General features: G+C 29.8%; 1 protein-coding gene across 1 annotated transcript; it reads left to right on the forward strand.

The window, feature by feature from the left end:
- The first annotated feature begins 3,631 nt into the window (after positions 1-3,631).
- On the forward strand, positions 3,632-18,578 carry LOC106788361 (aquaporin-like). Its single transcript, XM_014751542.1, has 6 exons — positions 3,632-3,741; positions 4,580-4,772; positions 15,501-15,688; positions 16,105-16,248; positions 16,523-16,967; positions 17,317-18,578. Exons 2-5 carry the CDS (start codon positions 4,634-4,636, stop codon positions 16,961-16,963), a joined length of 912 nt encoding a protein of 303 aa, XP_014607028.1. The 5' UTR covers positions 3,632-3,741; positions 4,580-4,633; the 3' UTR covers positions 16,964-16,967; positions 17,317-18,578.
- Positions 18,579-20,079: the final 1,501 nt, after the last annotated feature.

Below are 20,079 nucleotides of genomic sequence, written 5' to 3' on the forward strand. Positions count from 1 at the left end.
AGCGAAGTTGAAAAAAAAAAGAATTCGTAATTATTATAATAATAATAATAATACACAATGCTTTATATAAATATGTTTCAAACTCTTTACTAAATAAAATACCTTTCACTTCCTCGTTTATAATTAAAATTCGATACAATCGACATTAACAATCGTGGATAAGTTACGAACGCATCTAATATACGATAACTCGAATAAATTAGATGTTTTTTTTTCTTCTTCTTTTTTTTTTATTACTATTTATTAACGATTACACGGTAAAATCGTTACGTGCAATTACATATTCATATAAATTCTATACTATCGTATTACTTTGATATTTGCTTTGTTTATTAGTGTTATTTTCTAATGAACGATTCATAATAACGGTTATTATAAGATATGACGTAGCAGATTTATATTTACCTCGAACAACAGGCTTTGTACAAAGTATATTTCTCTACTGAAATATATTAATTAAATGATTAATAACGAGGAATGTAAGACAAAGAAAAATTTCCTTTCCCTTTCTTTATTTTATTTTATTTTATTTTATTTTCTTTTCGTTTCATTTCTCAATGTTTTTATTAAAGAATTCGCTTCCACTTTCATAAGAAATCTCGTTTCCCTTTTCCCTGTTATTCCCTGTATAGAATCGAGTTCAGTTTTCTCGGTCGTCGACATTCAGGAAGGCGATTTGTTCCCGTCACGAGCATGTTACTTGACAGTGAACCAGTTCGCTACTTATTCTCTTCTTCCTTTTCTTATTTTTCTGCCATAGTAGATAGATTAAATAGAACGGAGCCTAAGAAGTCTTTTTATACTTTGCTACGCTAATCGACTTTTCGAATAATTTCATCTTAAATATCAGGTCTAGTAATAATTAATGTCGTTTTTACCCAATACATTTTGAAAACTAATTTATTGAAATAAAACAAAACAATTTAATCAACGATATATAATCGTCGTTGTTTTCAACTACTTGTGACCAACGCTCAGGTAACATCTTAAGGGGCACACCAAGTGTGAAATTTTGAAAAAATTGATTTATTTGTGTGTGCATATTTTGATAGTCTGTATCTTTAAAAATAACATACTAAATTTTTAAATAGTTTTAGAGTTACAGCCTTCTAAAGAGTAGACGCTTAGGGATTAGAAAGCAATCATTTTATCTTTGACCGCGTTTTTCTCAAAACTACATTTTTCAAATTGGCTGCAGTTGTAACTCGAAGAAGAATCATCCAATCGCTTTGATTTTTTTTTCTGCTTATTTCCTATATGTTTCTCTGTACAATGACCTAAAAGTTTTACGATTGTATAAAAAATGTAATTTTGCCGTACCAAAAATCAACAAAATTTTGAGCAAAATTCGATTTCTTTTTAAAAAGTCTGTCATTTTGTTAAATTTTAATTTTTTTTTCACAATTTTAGGTCATTGTATAAGCAATACTTTCTAGATTAACAGTATTTTTTTTTTTATTTCATCCACAGTGAAGGCCGGAATCACTGCAGCCGTTTAGGCCCTTTTTTTTATAGTGACTTAGGGGATAGCGAATAACTCGCTGAAAATTACCTTTTTTTATTTGAAAATTTTATTGAATATTCTTTAATTATGTATAAATATATCCTATAAATTTTAAAATATTTCATTCAGTAGTTTTCTTTAAAAAAATTTCTAAAAATCACCTTTTTTTTAGGCGGTCACACTAGGTGTGCCCCTTAATCCCTCTAAATAATAATCACCATAAAATTCTATATGAACTATACTTAAATCATATATTTTGGTATAGATTTTATCTTTCAAAAATTACAATAACCAACGAATTGAAATGAAATGAAATGAAATTTGTAAAGGGGAAAAAAAAAAAAGAAAAAAAAAGGAAAAAAAATCACGAAGAAAAGTCGATCAGACAATTTGAAATTCTAACCTCTTTCCATTTTCAAGTAGCTGCTTACCTCGATCGGATTCTCGCATCGTGGAGCTCCCGATGAAACATCGAGAAAGTTCTCTCTTTCTCTCTCTCTCTCTCTCTCTCTCTCTCTCTCTCTCTTCTCTCTCTCTCTCTCTCTCTCTTTCTCTTCCTTTTCCTTTTCCTTTTTGGTGAGTATGCAACGAGCGTATTTGAGAGAGCTCGTGAAGTCATCGACCTGAAGCGGCCACGAAAATGTTATGCAAAATGTGGTTAGTTAATAATAAAGGGCTTCTTCGCGGTGTTGGTTGCTCGATTACTTCATAGAACTATGTTCCTATCAAAGGATAATTTCATCGATTCAACTGAAAGTATGATGGGAATTTAAAGGAGAGAAAGATATAAGGGGATATCTCTTATTGTTTAAAAAAAAAGAAAAAAAAAAACAAATGTTCGAGAAGAAAAAGTTTTTAAATAAGAAATAAATGGATACTTAATTAAGGAAGTTATACAAACGAAGATGAAAATAAAACGAATATTCACGTTGTTTCGTAATTATATATTATTCGACGTATTTTTTTTTTTTTTTTACGAACAATTTATTTTAACTTAGAGATTTTTTCTTTTTTTTTCAACCTAGGTTATCCACAAACTTAATAATAAATATCGTGAGTTATTTTTGCTTACTTACGTACGATTAAAATCAAGCACGAAGATTAAGAAAAATTTGATGTCGTTTTTTTTTTTTTTTTTTAAACGAAGATCAACCTCCCACAAACGTAATTTTCTCGAGGACAAACATATTACAGTTTTATCGATCGGTAACGATAATACGCTGATAAATGCCACAAACAGGATCGTATGTCTTTCAGAAGACAAAACAAAGCACCGTGGCGCTCGATATGCACAAGTAAAGAGTAATTATTTGTAATTACGCATTATTTTATGTGCAACGTAAATAATCCATGTATATACGTAAGTAATATATCCATATATATATACACAATAGAATGATTTTTATTAACCAATTTCTTCCTATCATCTCTTCAAACATTATTTATCACATTTTCTTTTGTTTTACTCTTTTTTTCTGTCAATAATTTCCCCGTTTATTTATATCCCATTTATTACGATGTTTCATTTAAATATTCTATGTATTGTGTAATAACATAAATATAACGGTATATTCTAATTTTGAATAAGATTAAATAGAACACATTAAGGAATAAGTTAGAAATAGCACAACCTGCTTGTTTTTCTTTCATCAAATTTGAAATAGGGTCGGAGAGTCGAAATGTTATAATACATTTTGGCAGATGCCTTCGTGCGTTCTCTCGTTTCTTTCTCTCTTTCTCTTTGGTATATTCGTTCGGTTGCAGGTAACCAACGAATACGAAGAAACGTAGATTGGCCATGTAACGGGAGACCGTCTGTCGTTGGCAGTGGAGGGTTTTCTACATATAGAGGTGCGCTCAACTCGCGAAACGATTCAGTCTCATCGAAACCAGCGTGGAATAAAAGATCAACCTTGTGTATCTTTTTCAAATAAGAATTAACAAAAAGAAAAAGAAAAAGAAAACAACAACAAAAAATAAGAAAAAAGTGTCAGCAAAATTTCATTTCATTGCATATTTTTGGTTTCTTCGAGAGTGTCGTGTTGAAAATTAACATTTTATATTTCCTTTTATTATTATTATTATTTGATTTTTTTGTTAATTGAAATTTTTTTTAATTATTTTTCAATAATCGGATAAACATTATTATCAACTCGAGAGAAGTTGTTTATTTTTTTTTCTGTTTGTTCTTTTTGCTCGCATCGAAATCTTCGTAATAAGAAGCGGCTCGTTCAACGGTAAGCTCGTTATCGATTTATTATTCCGTGTTTGCACTCGTCACTGTGTAATATCTGATATTTTTTCTATCTCCTTCTTTCCTTTTTATTTTCTATATACTTAAGTAAATACCGTATCGTATTAAAATTCGCGTCTCTCTTTTTGAATATCTTTTATTTTAATTTCTTTTTTACAAACTTCGTTTTCTGGTAATGATTACATAGATGGTAATTATCGGTAATAATCAGAGTAAAAGTTGATATAACGAATATGAACGAAAATTCGCTTGTTAATTTCTTATCTTTTCTTTTTCTTTTTTTTTTGACAAATATACACGTCAACGTTATTAAAATGCGAATAAATTAATATGTTTCCTCTGAGATTCATGTTTTAATGATAACCACTATATATACCTTTATAAATACGTTTTTATATTTGATCTAGCTGCATTTCTAGATAGAAACAAAAATAGATTCACTTGTAATTTACTTTTGCTTTGAAAGATAAGAAATCATAGGGTGTATTTATATAAATATATGCATAATAAGAGTAGTCGTATTTCACTTTGATTTAGTCGTTTATGTTAGTCGAAGTAAGACTTTGATGATAATAAAGCTATGATAGAAAATGCAGTGTACACAACACTAACACGTATGTAACTATACATGATATTGATTAAAGGAAAATTTCTATTTTCAAAAAAAAAAAAAAAAAAAGTAAAAGTATTTCTGTCATTTTTAACTGACGATAAATATTCTGTTCATTGTTGAAATTCAAAAATTAGGTATATATATAAAACACACAAAAGAAAAGCAAATAATTAACGAAAAGTTAATAAAAATTTATCTGTGCTTTCAGTGATCCGGATATAGAGTTTGAATATCAGTTAATTAAATAATAAGTTTGATCAACATGGAACAAGGTGGAATCTCGATAATATCACCTCCAGGTATTACGGAAAATTCCGTTGGTAAATCAACGAAAAACATTGGACTAGCATTGAGATCAAACGCGGGTATCAGAAGTGCTAAGGAAAAGCTCAAAGCACCTTGTGAGTTCAATTATATTGAATTTTATCGAAAATCAATAATATTATTACACTACATTAATAGTGTTACTTTCATATATTTTAGCATTAACGATCTAACTAATCGTAAATTAATACAAAACACACATACACAACTGTAAGTAATTAAACCGAAACTTTCGCGAGAGATCATATTATCACACGCGAACTCGTTATTAAATTTCTTTTGAAAATAATCATTGGCGTTCGTTTTCCTTTTTTTTTTTTTTTCCTTTCAATTCACAATTTTTCTATATACACATAAAAAATTTTTCCTACCGCATGATTTTACTAACGAATTAATATATTTTAATTTGGATCGTTAAGTAATAATTTTTAAGAGAAATGAATTAACAATAATAAAAAACATTTTCGTCGATTCATTTAAACATACACATTATAGATTTGTTTTTTTTTTTCTCCGCGTGTGTATTTACGACTGACTATTCGAAATCTCATCAAACTACTTAGGCACGTTTCGATTCTTACATAACAGGTGAATTTCTGGCAAATGGCCATTGAGTATCTCGTAAATCTGTAAAACAAGATAAGTAGTAGTATCGTTTCGACCATATTTCATTTTCTTCCTCGTTGATTTCTCAAGGAGGAAAGGAAAGAAAGTATAGGATAGAAAGGACGTATTTCTGTCGGTTGCATTCTAAACGATGTTCCACAACTCCGGCGGACTGAAAATTAGGTTACAACAAAATTCGATTGATATTCACGCTGTTTTCTCCTTACGAACTAAAAGAAAAAAAAGAAAACACGCGAAAAGGTTGATGCATTAAATTAACGAGGCGTGGGTTCAAAACTCTTCTTCTTTCCATATAGTAAATAATATCCGGGGGGAGGGGGGGGGAAAGGTTAATGATATCGAAATGAGACGAAGGAAAATTCAAACGATGGAAAGAAAATTACAAAAAAAAAAAAGAAAAAACATCCAAGCGCATAAATTCATACTAACCGTAAAATGATAATCGATTTAACGATAACTCATGCGTAGTTATTATTACGTAAAATTGCAACTTAATCATGCGTACGAGGTACTTTTTTTTTTTCTTTTCATTTCGTACGATAATCCCATTAATAAATCCGTTACGGTTCTTTTTTCCAAACAGAGAATAAATAAATATATGTATATATAAAATTGAATTTCTGTTAAATAAATGCAATTCAATATTGTATTGAATAAATCCACACACACACAACGTAATATTTTATAAAATATAATAAAAAGTATCGTTAATATTTGATACGATTGCATAATGCAATTTAATAACGTAATAAAATTAATATCGAATATTATTATTAACTTTTAAATTGATTAAAATGAATATTGTTTTTTTTTTATATATATTATACGATTAATTATTAAACATCGTTGAAAAGTCAATTTTTTAATCTTTCCCGTTGGTTTTGTATATCGAGAGAAATTGACTTTCGAAGAGAGCAACTCGTATTACATTTACTTCTGTTACATTTTCTACAAAAGAAAGCGCGTTGAATGTTCTGGCACATAGAAACGTACGTCCCGGATGTTTTTACGATGCTATAAGGTGCTTCGTATCTACTCCGTTATATTTTAAGAATCTTGCTAATGAAATTAGATAGCAATTAAGGGGTAGTAGTAAACGTAAGAAGAGACTACTATCTCGGTTTTATTCTTCCGTCCTTCATTTGTGCAAACTCAACATAGAACATCATCATATACATATACGTTTGCCTAACTTTTTAAAAAGTCATTTTATTATTTTTAATAATCGTTCTTTTATTTATACATTTATTTTGTAATTATTTTTTATTATAGATATTATAATGATTACATTTACAGTTCTTTCCAAATTATTTTCATTTATTACGTTTCATTTTTGTAATTATAAATATGTCTCTTGGTAATTTATAAACGACAGATTAAAATTGCAATCATTCGAGATTCGTGATCTATCGTACGACAACTCGTCATTAAAGACTCGTTTTTCGAATTTTCCTTCTCATCAAATCGAGTGTTAGTCTTCGTATACTAGTTCGAGGTCATTAATCTTTAGAAGAATCGTTGATGGTGAAACGTAGGGAATGATCGAGGTTCTTGTGTGTATCCTCGATCTTGCGTAGAAAGTAGTTCGAGTAATGAGAACGGGATGCATTTACCTGTCACCGGAAAGAGTCAATGAATTCGCGCGAAATAATGACGGAAGGAAGTTATTAAAAGATTTGTCGGTCAATACCAAACCAACGTGTATATAGTTGTCATTAATTTTTTATTATCACGAAATAAAATACATCTCTCTCTTTCTATTATCGTTAAATAAATATAATATAATTTAATTGGGGACATAATAATAATAATAATAATAATTTCTAAATAATTAACGACACGTTTTATTCATTTCAAATCGACGAAGAATTAATCTTATGAAAATGAATAAAAAAGAAAGATCACACCATTTGAAAAAATGATATATATCGTTTCAATGATAATAATAATAACAAAATAAAGATAATTATTAATAATATGAAAAGTAATGTACAAGTAAATGTCACCTAGATCTGTTGAGAGAATTCATTCAACGACGACACATACTTTCTGTTTATAACCAGTGAAGGAAAATTTCTCGAAGGGTCCGAAGTTCGCGCAAGGAAACTTTACCGTTAACCTAATACTCGCTCTAAACTTCGTCTAAACTTTAAACGAGCGATTTATCAAGAGCCATCGTAATTCAGCACGACCCTTCTTCCTTCGAACGTTCGTTCGTTCATTCGTTCGTTCTCACGAGAACGTTCTCGTTCCTCGTTCCTTGCTCCACTTTGTTTCTTTCTCCTTTTTTTTTCTTTTTTTCTTCTTCTTCTCTATCTTTCTCTTCCCTTCTTTTCATTTCAAAGTTGCAAGAGACGACGATATAAATATATACGTAGTGCACGCATACATATACGAATAAGAGACCTAGGAAAATGTCAGTTTCTACAGATACGATTAAATAAGACAATGTCTTTCTATCCTTTTGTTAAAAGTAATAGCAAACTAGCTGAGAAAAGAGTTACAACGTCCGAAGTACTACGTATTTACATTCATTACTGTTTACAAATGTCTCTTCCTTCTTTTACACTATGCCGAAGGAAACGACATTTAAACGGGAGCTTCCTACTTCACAGTTGTGCAATCAAACGCGTGAATTCTATGATTCGTGAATACATATTTTCAACTTTGGTGTTATATTATGTTCTTTTTCTTTTTATTTCCTCCTGTAAAATAAAGGAGTATGCCATTATTTTATCTTCCTTTTGTTTTTTTTTTCAGTCAAACGAATAAAACGTTGTTCTCTTTAATCTCGAATTTTTCTCTTTGCAATTAGTTCATGATAAACATTCGGCAGATTATTTTATCAATTAATGTAATATACATTTTGACGATAGGTAAGAAAGAATTCTGTTGGGGTTCAGTTGTAAGAAGATCTTTTGGATATTTTCTGTATAATTTTCTAATAATATTCTATGTAATTAAATTCGTAAGATCGCGTAATAAAAGTTTGATCGAACAAACGGAGAAATGAGAAGAAAAAGATTGTTCCTTACTTTAACGAGGAAAACAACTCGAGCGTAGTAGTATCGTCTCCGGTCTTTGAGGCCTCTCCTCCGGCCATTCACCGCGCACTTGACCTACTGTCACACTTGCAAAACATACGATGCACGTGTAATTCACAATCTACTCTCTTCCTAACACCTTGATCTATCGATCTCTACAACAATGTACACGTCTATAAAAATTACTTTCTATTTCCTTCCTCTATCATTTGTTATACATTTGGGTCACAGTTTAATTCATGAAAGTAACCTGAATACAAAATTCTACATAAAATGGAATAAAGTTACGATTAAGTTTTAATTGTTTCTGAAAATAAATTCAAATCATTGTCGTATAAAAGTAATTTCGCGGGATAATTATATATATATATATATATATAAAAATGAATTGAATAATATAATAAATACATTAAAATTATAAAGCTTGCGTGAGTTTTGAATCGATTTTTGATGTGTGTTCGAACGATTATTCATCATAATAATAAACGTTACAAAATAAAAATTTCAATGTAATTCTTATATAAACCATAATCGTTTTATCGAAATATCAAAGTTCAAAGAAGTAAGTGTATGCACATCATCTTACATATGTATTATACATATCACTTTGAAATAGCATCACGAATTCGAATCTTCGTAATTCTTCTCCTATCGTTTTCTTTTCTTCGTTCCTTTTATTTTATCTTTCAATCCTCCCGACCCTCCTCCCCCCACCCTAATTCCCCCAGTTTTCTCTCAACTGAAACGGATTTATGCAACGGTCTTAGCAACGTACCGAAGTTACTTTCAAACCGAGGTTTCCCATCGCGAATTTCATTTCTCGACATTTCGTCCGTGACGACTGAAAACGCGAGTTGCATTGGATCATGTGAAGATCAGAATAATCTATAATAAATAAGTAAATAAATAAATGAAAAAAAATAAAGAAAAAACAAAAAAAAAACGGCAACGTACACGATGAAATATTTCCCAAAAAAAGGAACAAAATTGACTACCATAGAAATTTGTATAATATTGGCTCGAGAAAAAAAATTGTCTTCGTAGTTGCAAATGTTTTACCTGACTTTTATTACCGATCGTGAAATTAAATAGTCAATCCAGTTCGTTACACGAAGGCAAAGTCAAATATTGGCCACGGCAGTCGAATCGAAATCAACTTTGGAACTAGTCGATTCGATCGGGTTGTTTGAAAAAAAAAAGAGAAAAAAAAGAAAAATTATTATGTAACTTTTTTTTTATTATCAATACTATTACCCGTTCTCTTTATAGTATTCTATTATATTTTTCTATTACAATTAAAATAATAATAAATAAATGATAGTACACTGTATTTCGAAAGAATTTAATCTTATTTTTTCTTTCCTTCTAAAGAATAGTTATATAGTTTCATAATTGTTTTCACAAGATTTTGTAGTAATTTTTTATTGTTGTTGTTGTTGCGTACGAACGTGTACGAAATTTTCCTCGATATTAAGAATAATAACTGTTAATTATATTGAAAATAATGTATGGTTATTTCGTTTCTCGATGAGATCGCGTGTAAACATCGCATTATCAAGAAGTAACTAATCCTCTTGGGAGTCAGTCAAAGTCCTTATCGGCAATCTCGATATCGTGCTTTCATCGAACCACAAGTCTACATCCTAATTAGCTTGGTTAATTGAATGTCGAAGGTATACCGTTCCTCTAGGGATAGGAAAGAAGAAAATACAAGTATCAATGAAGAAAATTTGTTGAATAAAGGAAAATATTGAGTATGCCAAATTACGAGTACCGAATTAGAACGATGGATGAAACTATATTTTTATGCTTTATATTACACACACACACACACACAGATATGTATTATATAAACTATATTATAATATGGTATTATTTATTATATAAAACTTATAATAATATATTATTATATATTATATAAAACTCGTTCTCTTTTTTTTTCTTACATTTTTTTTATTCTTATTTATCTATTTGTCCGTTCTTTTTTCTTTTTTTTTTTTTCAATTTCTTTTATGTCACTAGATATACGACAGAATTCCATTGAGAAAAACCATTGTACCGTAGGGAAAATGAGTTTTCATTGAGCAGCGAATTGGATAACCAACACGAACAGCAATATACACGTGTCTACATACGTGATAGTAACAAAATTCTGCTTTTAAGTTACAGTATTCTCGATCGAAGCTTTCCTGAATATCGGATAGTTAATGGAAAGCACGTCTCTCGTTTTCGGTTCGGTCAATTCCAGAGACTATCGTTATAGTCATTTACACTGAACCAAAGAACTTTTATTATAAATACACGTGGTACATTTATTCGATAATATAATAAAAATGAAATAACTTTCTTATAATATATTAATATTAGAAATTGACATTACTATATTTAATATACGTAAATTATTTCGATTAACAAAATAATTTATTATAAATCTATTAAAAACGTATACTTTATTTAATAGTTAATGTAGATTCCTGTAATTTTATGATAACATCAATTATCAACGTTATCCCAGTCGGTATGAAGTTAACGAATCGTAAAATTATATTCCTTTTGACTAAATTCGACGATATTATCGTTCAATAATGTCTTTTTCCTTCTTATCAACTTGTTACCTTTTAAAAAATCATCTTATTTTTCCTGCTTCGTTGATATTTAAAAATAAATCTAAAATAAAAAATATATAATCGATATAATACATATATATATATATATATTCCGCCGATTAATCGGGGTATTTGAATAATATTGCAATGACACACGCGAACAAAATAAATTCGATGAAAAAATCTTATTTTAACGAATAAAAATAAAAATAAAAAAGAAATATAATATAATCGCGAAATACTTCATAACGTTTTTTACGAGAGGACGAGAATAATCCTCTGATATCTGCTTGATTAAAATCCAAGAGGGAAATATCAACAGGAACAAAAAGAAAAACGAAAAAAAAAAAAAAAAACAAAAAAAAACCCACCCCCCGAAAAAAATTATGCCTTTGAGAAAGATTCAACAGTCGGGCGGAAAATTGGTAACTAAAGTTACATTTTACTTTCACGAGTTTCGCGCAATAAACGAGCTTCGGCTGAAACTTTCATCGTAATTATCGCGTATTCTCTGGTCTAGCTTCGTTTTTAATTAGAAAACGGGAGATCGTTATCGAGCGAGCGGTCTGTCTGTCTGTCTGTCTGTCTGCATGTCTACCTGTCCGTCTGTCGGTCGGTCGATCTTGAAACTAACAAATACAAAAAAAAAAAAAGATTAAAGTAGAAGAAAAAAATGCAATGGAAAGTACTGGAATAATTTCTCGTGGAAATCCTTTCTACGAACAAACGACAATTATTTCGCGTGCGTTGTTACACGCTACGTTCAAATTACAAAACCTGCAAATCCCCTTTCTCGTGTAATAAAAAAAGAAAAATAAAAAAAAAAATAAAAAAGAAACGTTAATCGTTTAAAATATATATATATATATATATTTAATATGTGTGTGGGGGTGTATGTACGCGTAGGTGGATGTGAGTATGTTCATAAAGAGAGAGAGAGAGGGAGGGAATAAAAAAAACAAGATAGGAAGAAAGTATAAATGTCGAAAACATTTTCATAAAGTTCGAGACGTTTGATATCAATTTTATTCTAGTAAATCTATATGTTTCTTTTAGATCTTCTACTTTACTTTAACAAATTAAATATAAAATACGGAGATAAATATTTAAAAGTATAAAAAGTAATATAATGTATTAATACACGATTTTTGACGTATTTTCTTTATTTCTATTTATTGTTAGTTGATCAGTATTGTATGTAATACGATAATAATGAGAAAAGTATGAAATAAATAATGATCGCGTTTATATCATTTTGTTTTTTTGTATTATTAATCAGCATCATAAAAGAATGAGAGAAACAAACAAGTGGAAGAAATTCAAAGTAGGAAGCTATTTTCTTCCGAATGAGCTAACTTCGAACAAAGTTTCACCGGCACAAAGTTTGTCGCCTAAATGTCAAATACGATTACTGGGATTTCCACAAACCGTTGGAGTTGCGAGGGTCAACGTTGAAATTTACATGAAAGCGAGTACGAGGTTATGCATATCCTAGTGAAATAACTATGCATCCCTTATTTGCAGTTCGTTATTTTAGAAATTTGACAAATAAAAAAGAAGATTAGAAAAATATAAATATATTAGTTTGCCAACTAAGTTATCAGATGTATTTTTCAATGTTTTCAAACTTTGTTTTTCGATCAAAATTAACAATTAATTAATCAATTATGTATATATTCTCCCTTGTTAAAATTTAAAAAAAAACGCTGGGAACTCTCAGTTGCCAATTTAATAGTTCGACATTGACATTATCCATTTTTAATCAATTCAATTTAAATATCATAAACGAAGATTGTACCGATATTAATTATTCATTTCAAAAATGAAAAACTTAATAATAACAATTTACAATTAATATTTATTTCATATTTATAAAAACTTTTCACATAACGAAAGAAACAAATTTTACGCACAAGATGCTAGGTGATCTCTTATTTACTCGTGCACGTATTATCATCTGATACATACAAACATATACATATGTAACACATACATATATAATACATAAGTCTCCGTATACTCCTAAATTATACAGAGAGATTCCGCCGAACGTTCACATCGGTATTACAATCCTGTTCTCTTAATTAACCGTATGTGGTTTAGGATATAATTGGATTCAATAACGAACTCGTAATATTGAAAACGTTGATAATCCGTCGTTATGAAGTGTCATGATTATTATATTAAAAAGAAAAAAACGAAGACAAAAAACTCGTCAATTATACTAGTACATCATAAAACGAAATAATTTTACGAAGGCTCGTATCAAAATCCTATTGATTATTTTTCTTTTTCTTTCTCATTTCAAAAAATACGATAGTTAATATAAATCGTATATATATAAATTTATATATAGATATAAATGTATATTATNATAATATACATTTATATCTATATATAAATTTATATATATACGATTTATATTAACTATCGTATTTTTTGAAATGAGAAAGAAAAAGAAAAATAATCAATAGGATTTTGATACGAGCCTTCGTAAAATTATTTCGTTTTATGATGTACTAGTATAATTGACGAGTTTTTTGTCTTCGTTTTTTTCTTTTTAATATAATAATCATGACACTTCATAACGACGGATTATCAACGTTTTCAATATTACGAGTTCGTTATTGAATCCAATTATATCCTAAACCACATACGGTTAATTAAGAGAACAGGATTGTAATACCGATGTGAACGTTCGGCGGAATCTCTCTGTATAATTTAGGAGTATACGGAGACTTATGTATTATATATGTATGTGTTACATATGTATATGTTTGTATGTATCAGATGATAATACGTGCACGAGTAAATAAGAGATCACCTAGCATCTTGTGCGTAAAATTTGTTTCTTTCGTTATGTGAAAAGTTTTTATAAATATGAAATAAATATTAATTGTAAATTGTTATTATTAAGTTTTTCATTTTTGAAATGAATAATTAATATCGGTACAATCTTCGTTTATGATATTTAAATTGAATTGATTAAAAATGGATAATGTCAATGTCGAACTATTAAATTGGCAACTGAGAGTTCCCAGCGTTTTTTTTTAAATTTTAACAAGGGAGAATATATACATAATTGATTAATTAATTGTTAATTTTGATCGAAAAACAAAGTTTGAAAACATTGAAAAATACATCTGATAACTTAGTTGGCAAACTAATATATTTATATTTTTCTAATCTTCTTTTTTATTTGTCAAATTTCTAAAATAACGAACTGCAAATAAGGGATGCATAGTTATTTCACTAGGATATGCATAACCTCGTACTCGCTTTCATGTAAATTTCAACGTTGACCCTCGCAACTCCAACGGTTTGTGGAAATCCCAGTAATCGTATTTGACATTTAGGCGACAAACTTTGTGCCGGTGAAACTTTGTTCGAAGTTAGCTCATTCGGAAGAAAATAGCTTCCTACTTTGAATTTCTTCCACTTGTTTGTTTCTCTCATTCTTTTATGATGCTGATTAATAATACAAAAAAACAAAATGATATAAACGCGATCATTATTTATTTCATACTTTTCTCATTATTATCGTATTACATACAATACTGATCAACTAACAATAAATAGAAATAAAGAAAATACGTCAAAAATCGTGTATTAATACATTATATTACTTTTTATACTTTTAAATATTTATCTCCGTATTTTATATTTAATTTGTTAAAGTAAAGTAGAAGATCTAAAAGAAACATATAGATTTACTAGAATAAAATTGATATCAAACGTCTCGAACTTTATGAAAATGTTTTCGACATTTATACTTTCTTCCTATCTTGTTTTTTTTATTCCCTCCCTCTCTCTCTCTCTTTATGAACATACTCACATCCACCTACGCGTACATACACCCCCACACACATATTAAATATATATATATATATATATATATATAATATGTATTTAGACTTCTGAAAGTTCGCCCAGCGTGATTTTCCAAAGTGCTTTAGGAATTATTTATTTTTCATGTACGCGAATGGAAGCCGATCGTGCACGAGAACGGCAAACTTTCGTCTCACGTCACGCCCGATTGCCCCTCATCTTTCATGAATTTATTTTTCTTTTTTTCTTTTAAATTTATCCACCTACTATACGTTCTTTTGTATCCCTTAGGAAACGACTTACTCAGAATTTTTTTTCTTACTCGATAATGTTTCTTTTACCAATAGAAGATAAAGTTTAAAACGAGACATGATTCGTACCAAAAAATAATATATATATAATATATATATTTATTGTGTTTATTGTTTATTCAAATATTGACGGGAATTATCCATTGTTACATAACCAGAATAAATATTGAAAAATAAAAGTAATATAAAGATAAAATAAATATAATACTGATAAATAAATTAATTAAAATATAAAAAAAGAGAGAAAAAACAGAGTTATACAATTAAAGTGAGTTTAAGCAAAATTAAATAGACATATGGATTGATTGAAAGGATCAATGAATTAATTATATTATATAATATATATTTTTTTTAATTAATATATTATCTTTTCTGTTATTGTGTTACAGGGTTAAAGGACCTAATGAAGGAAGAAAAGTCGATACACGATACGATTTTGGCACTTTTAGGAGAGATCATTGGCACTGCAATTTTAGTATTTGTCGGATGCATGGGTTGCGTCGCGAGCATGGGTAATACTCCACCAATCTATCAGATTTCTATGAGTTTTGGGCTAGCAGTCATGATTGCGATACAGGTATTTACTTACAAAATAGTTTTCTAAGAAAAAAAAAAAAAAAAAAACGTTCTTTCCAATTATATTTGCCCGTTAAATTAGTGTGTCTTTTTACTTTCTCTTTCACGTGTTCCAGTTACTTATTTAACAAACACATTCTCATACTTATTCAATACTATCAAAGAAGTTATTACGACTTTCTGTAATTAACAGTTACCCATCTATGTTACTAACTGTACCCTAACTAACGTTGCTTTATTTTAGTGATCTGACGAAAACTAGTAATCCAATATAAAAGTAAAAGTAGTAAACGTGTTTATTTTAAGGAAGTAATCCAACGTGGCCAGGTCGTTGATTGCATATTGAATTTAATTGTTTTCTATACTAAAATGAATGTTATTATCAATTGTTATTAATTTTTGATTTTGTTCACACAGTGCGTAGGTCATATTAGCGGAGCACACATAAATCCATCAATCACAGTGGCTAGTTTAATCCTCGGACTTAAGTCTCTACCAATGACCGGTCTCTACATTTTTGCACAATGTTTAGGAGGAATCTTCGGTTACGGTTTGCTAAAGGTCAGTCAGTAATTGTATTATTTTTCCTATAAAAGAATAATTTTTTAACGTGAAAAAATTTAATACGAATAAACATTAAAAAAATTATACGACAATCTAGAACAAAATTAATAATTAAAATTGAACATTAAATGGTCTAGGATTATATTATCAACGAATTTGTCATAAAATTAATTTAACCTGATTGTGTGTTAAATAATAATTCATATTCTCATTCTAATGTATTTATTTAAATATAACATTAACATATCCTAATTGAATTATAAACTTTCAGGCAGTAACTCCAAGTGGTATGTTACATGCTGGAAATCCAGAGGATACTATTTCATTCTGCAAAACGGACATTTATCAGAATATGAATATTTGCCAAGGATTGTTAGCCGAAATCATTGCTACCAGTATATTGGTATTCTTTGCATGTGGCGTTTGGGATCCACGAAATGAAAAGAATTCGGATTCGGTATCACTGAGATTTGGATTTTGTGTTTCCGTTCTTTGCTTCGTCTTCATTCCTTACACCGGGTGCAGCTTGAATCCAGCTAGGTCAATCGCACCAGCTATTTGGAATGGATATTGGAGAAATCATTGGGTCTTTTGGATTGGTCCAATCGGTGGTGCTATTCTAGCTTCCACGGTTTATCGTTATTTATTCTTGCCAAAAACTAAAGAAAATGAAGAAAATCATCAGGATACTTTGACTGGGGTAGAAACGTAAACAAGTAAGTATCTTGGAATCATTTTCTACGCACACGTTTGGATAACAAAAATATTTTGTTTTCTCTTTTCTTTTCTTTTTTGTTTTAATAATATAATAGATACAAATTTATACACGTTTACGTTGTACAAATTCATTGACGAGAAAGCAGTCAAACAGAAACGTCAATATAGATTTTGATTTGTTTATTCGTGAATGATAGTACTACACACTCGTGCAGCTTACACAATTGATATTCGATAGTTAACTCTTATATAAAAGTTGAATAAAATAAAAATAATCGTAGCACCTGGGCTATTAATTAAATTGTTAACATCTATGTTCAAATGTTTCCTTTTTTTTTCTTTTTTCAGACGGAACTATAACAATTCGAAAAAGAGAGAAAGAGAAATCCTGATTGCAGTGGCGTTTAGTCGAGCCGAAATAATTGGCGCCTAAGAAGAAAAGGATAAAAAAGGAGGAAAACTGGTCTCTTACGAAACGATCATTATCGTTTTGAAGAAGGAGAGAGAAGATGAGAGAACTGATAAGCCAAGCAACGAGTTACTATTGCATGAAGGGGGATTAAAAAAAGATCGTGTTCTTCTATAATTTTTTTTTTTTTTACTAATATTATTATTATTATTATTTCTTTTTCATCGTAACTTCGAGGGAAAAAGTATAATGAAAAGAATTTCGATCTCGTAAATGCCACTCGAGGAGGAATTTTCCGTCATCGTCGAAATATTATTCCTTTTTTTTTTATATTCCATTTTGTTTATTTCTAATTGTACAAAGGGATACACGTCGTTAGATTTTAAGCAATTCAACCAAACCACTACCACTACCACCACCACCACCACTACCACCACCCCTATCATCTCCGTCCCCTTCTCCCTCCCCCATCTCCACCCTTCACTGGGGTGCTCTTTACAGCGGGAATTTCAAAAGAAAAATGTTACGGTCGATTCGTTAATTCGATTTTACCGATCGAGCTTGTTGAATGAGATGCACCGTAGTCTTGCACGTATAATAGATTAAGCTTAAATCAAAGTATTTAAATTATTCTATACATATTTATATAAGAATTATGCATATTTAAAGGTGCTCGTATTTGTCGAGTTTCCGTCTCGATCGAGAAGCTCTTGTTGTGTACGTAAATATATATATTATTATATACGTTTATACGTACAGATGTATTATTGTTCATGAATAGTCGAATAATTTGATATACTTGAATGAAGAGCTATTGCAAAATCGAGTGATAAGCGAAAGAGTATATATATATATAAAATGATTGAATATAATATCGTTTTAGAAATTTTTTGTTACTTTTTTTTTTTGAAATGATTTTAATTTATATACACTAATGTTTGTTATACGAGACAATCGTTCTTGTAAATCAATTATTTTTATACACGCGTATAATGCATATATAGATTGAGTCAAAAGAGAAAAAAAAAAAAGAAGAAAGAAAAAAGACATTTATTTACTTATTATTTTTTTAATTATTGACTCACTCTGTATATATTTTTTTTTTATAAACGAATACGTTTGTCCTGTGGCTCGTGAACGGTACTGTATATGCACGAATTTATCATATTTCACAATTTATTTATAATATAAGAAGAAGAAGAAGAAGAAGAAGAATCATTATATTATATTATATTATATTATATATATTATATCACAAAGTTTTATATAAAACGTTAGAAAAGAAAAAAAAACCTCTTGTTGTAAACAAAAAATTATCCTTATGCGTTATAATATTTAATATAAATTTCAATCCTTTTTATATATTATATGAAACCTCCAATCTATATTAATTTTATCAGTGTAAATTAGATGACGATTAATGAGACATATAAATCGATGAACTGAATTTAAAGAAGAAAACTGACAATAAGTTATAACCGCGAAATACGTGCAACACTCTTTCAAACTTTCATTTAGTTTTTCTAATATTATAAAAGAAAGAAAAAAAGAAGGGGGAAAAAACAGAACACAGGAAAAAAAAACATTCGAGTAGAACATCACGTAATGCCATGAAAATCTCATTGGATAACTTTGAATAATCGTCGGAGTGGTGGTTCCCAGAGAATTTTCGTTGAAAATGCTTTGTTCTTTCCCTTTATCTCTCTCTCTCTCTCTCTCTCTCTCTCTCTCTCTCTCTCTCACTCACACTCTCGTAAAGTTACGGCTTAAACGTCGAGCCATCGTGTATTAAAGCTCGTCGTTATCGTTACGTTTTACTCGGTATAGCTCGTTAAGCTCAACGCCTACGACGTAAACGTGTTACTCAGTGGGTGGGTGGGTGGCTTGGTTGGTTTAGGGGTGAAGGGTGAGGGGCTAGGGTCGATGAAGGGATGGCAACGTAAGGGGGGGGGAAGTTTTGGTGAGAAGTGAGAAAGAGAGGGGGGTGAGGGGGTGGCAGTAGGTAGGAAGGTGATTGCTGGACGACGCGACCTACGACTAGGGTGAGAATGGAAAGAGACAGAGACAGAGATAGATAGATAGATAGATGGATAGATAGATAGATAGTCAAGGATAGTAGTTTCCGACGTTGAAAATAAACCCCTCGACACGTCCTTTCGCGAGGAAAATTCGCAATAACGGAATTAGTCCTGCGCGAGTTCAGGAAATTAGCTTCGTTCTCGTCAACCCAACACTACCGGTTAAAGTTTTAATTGTGTTTTGTAACGTGCACGCGACATTCGCGATTTCCCTCCCTCCTCCTCCCCCCCTACCCCCTCTCCCCTAATTCCCGTCCTTCTTTCCCTTTCCCTCGACACCCTTATGTTTTAACTATTTCTGTATAACGATCATCTTAATGCGTCGAATTATCAGGGTCACTAATGGTGTCGTATGATAGAAATTAGGTCGAGAGTTTTGGTGGAAAGTTTTTTTTTTTACATGGTTGAAAAAGAAAGAAAGAAAGAAAAGAGATTGTAAAAACGAACGAACAAACAATCGTAGGTTTTGTTGTTTTTTTTTTTTTTTTTTAATTTTGTACCGTACTTATAATAGGTTTTTTGAAATAAATTTCCGATATATATGGAATATGTCTTGTTTTATAAAATATATTATTACTATTTTGGTATTCGTTATTAATTTCTACATTTTGGCAAACGTTTAGT

This window comes from Polistes canadensis, unplaced genomic scaffold (assembly GCF_001313835.1).
Source record: "Polistes canadensis isolate GaletaPanama2010 unplaced genomic scaffold, ASM131383v1 scaffold_137, whole genome shotgun sequence".
Classification (NCBI taxonomy): domain Eukaryota; kingdom Metazoa; phylum Arthropoda; class Insecta; order Hymenoptera; family Vespidae; genus Polistes; species Polistes canadensis.

What these genes read in the sequence shown, in the direction of transcription:
- LOC106788361 (XM_014751542.1), top strand. Translation starts at nt 4,634, where the DNA reads ATGGAACAAGGTGGAATCTCGATAATATCACCTCCAGGTATTACGGAA. An exon ending in GGAAAAGCTCAAAGCACCTT is followed by an intron (nt 4,773 to 15,500) that starts GTGAGTTCAATT and finishes ATTGTGTTACAG; the next exon opens with GGTTAAAGGACCTAATGAAG. An exon ending in TCGGTTACGGTTTGCTAAAG is followed by an intron (nt 16,249 to 16,522) that starts GTCAGTCAGTAA and finishes ATAAACTTTCAG; the next exon opens with GCAGTAACTCCAAGTGGTAT.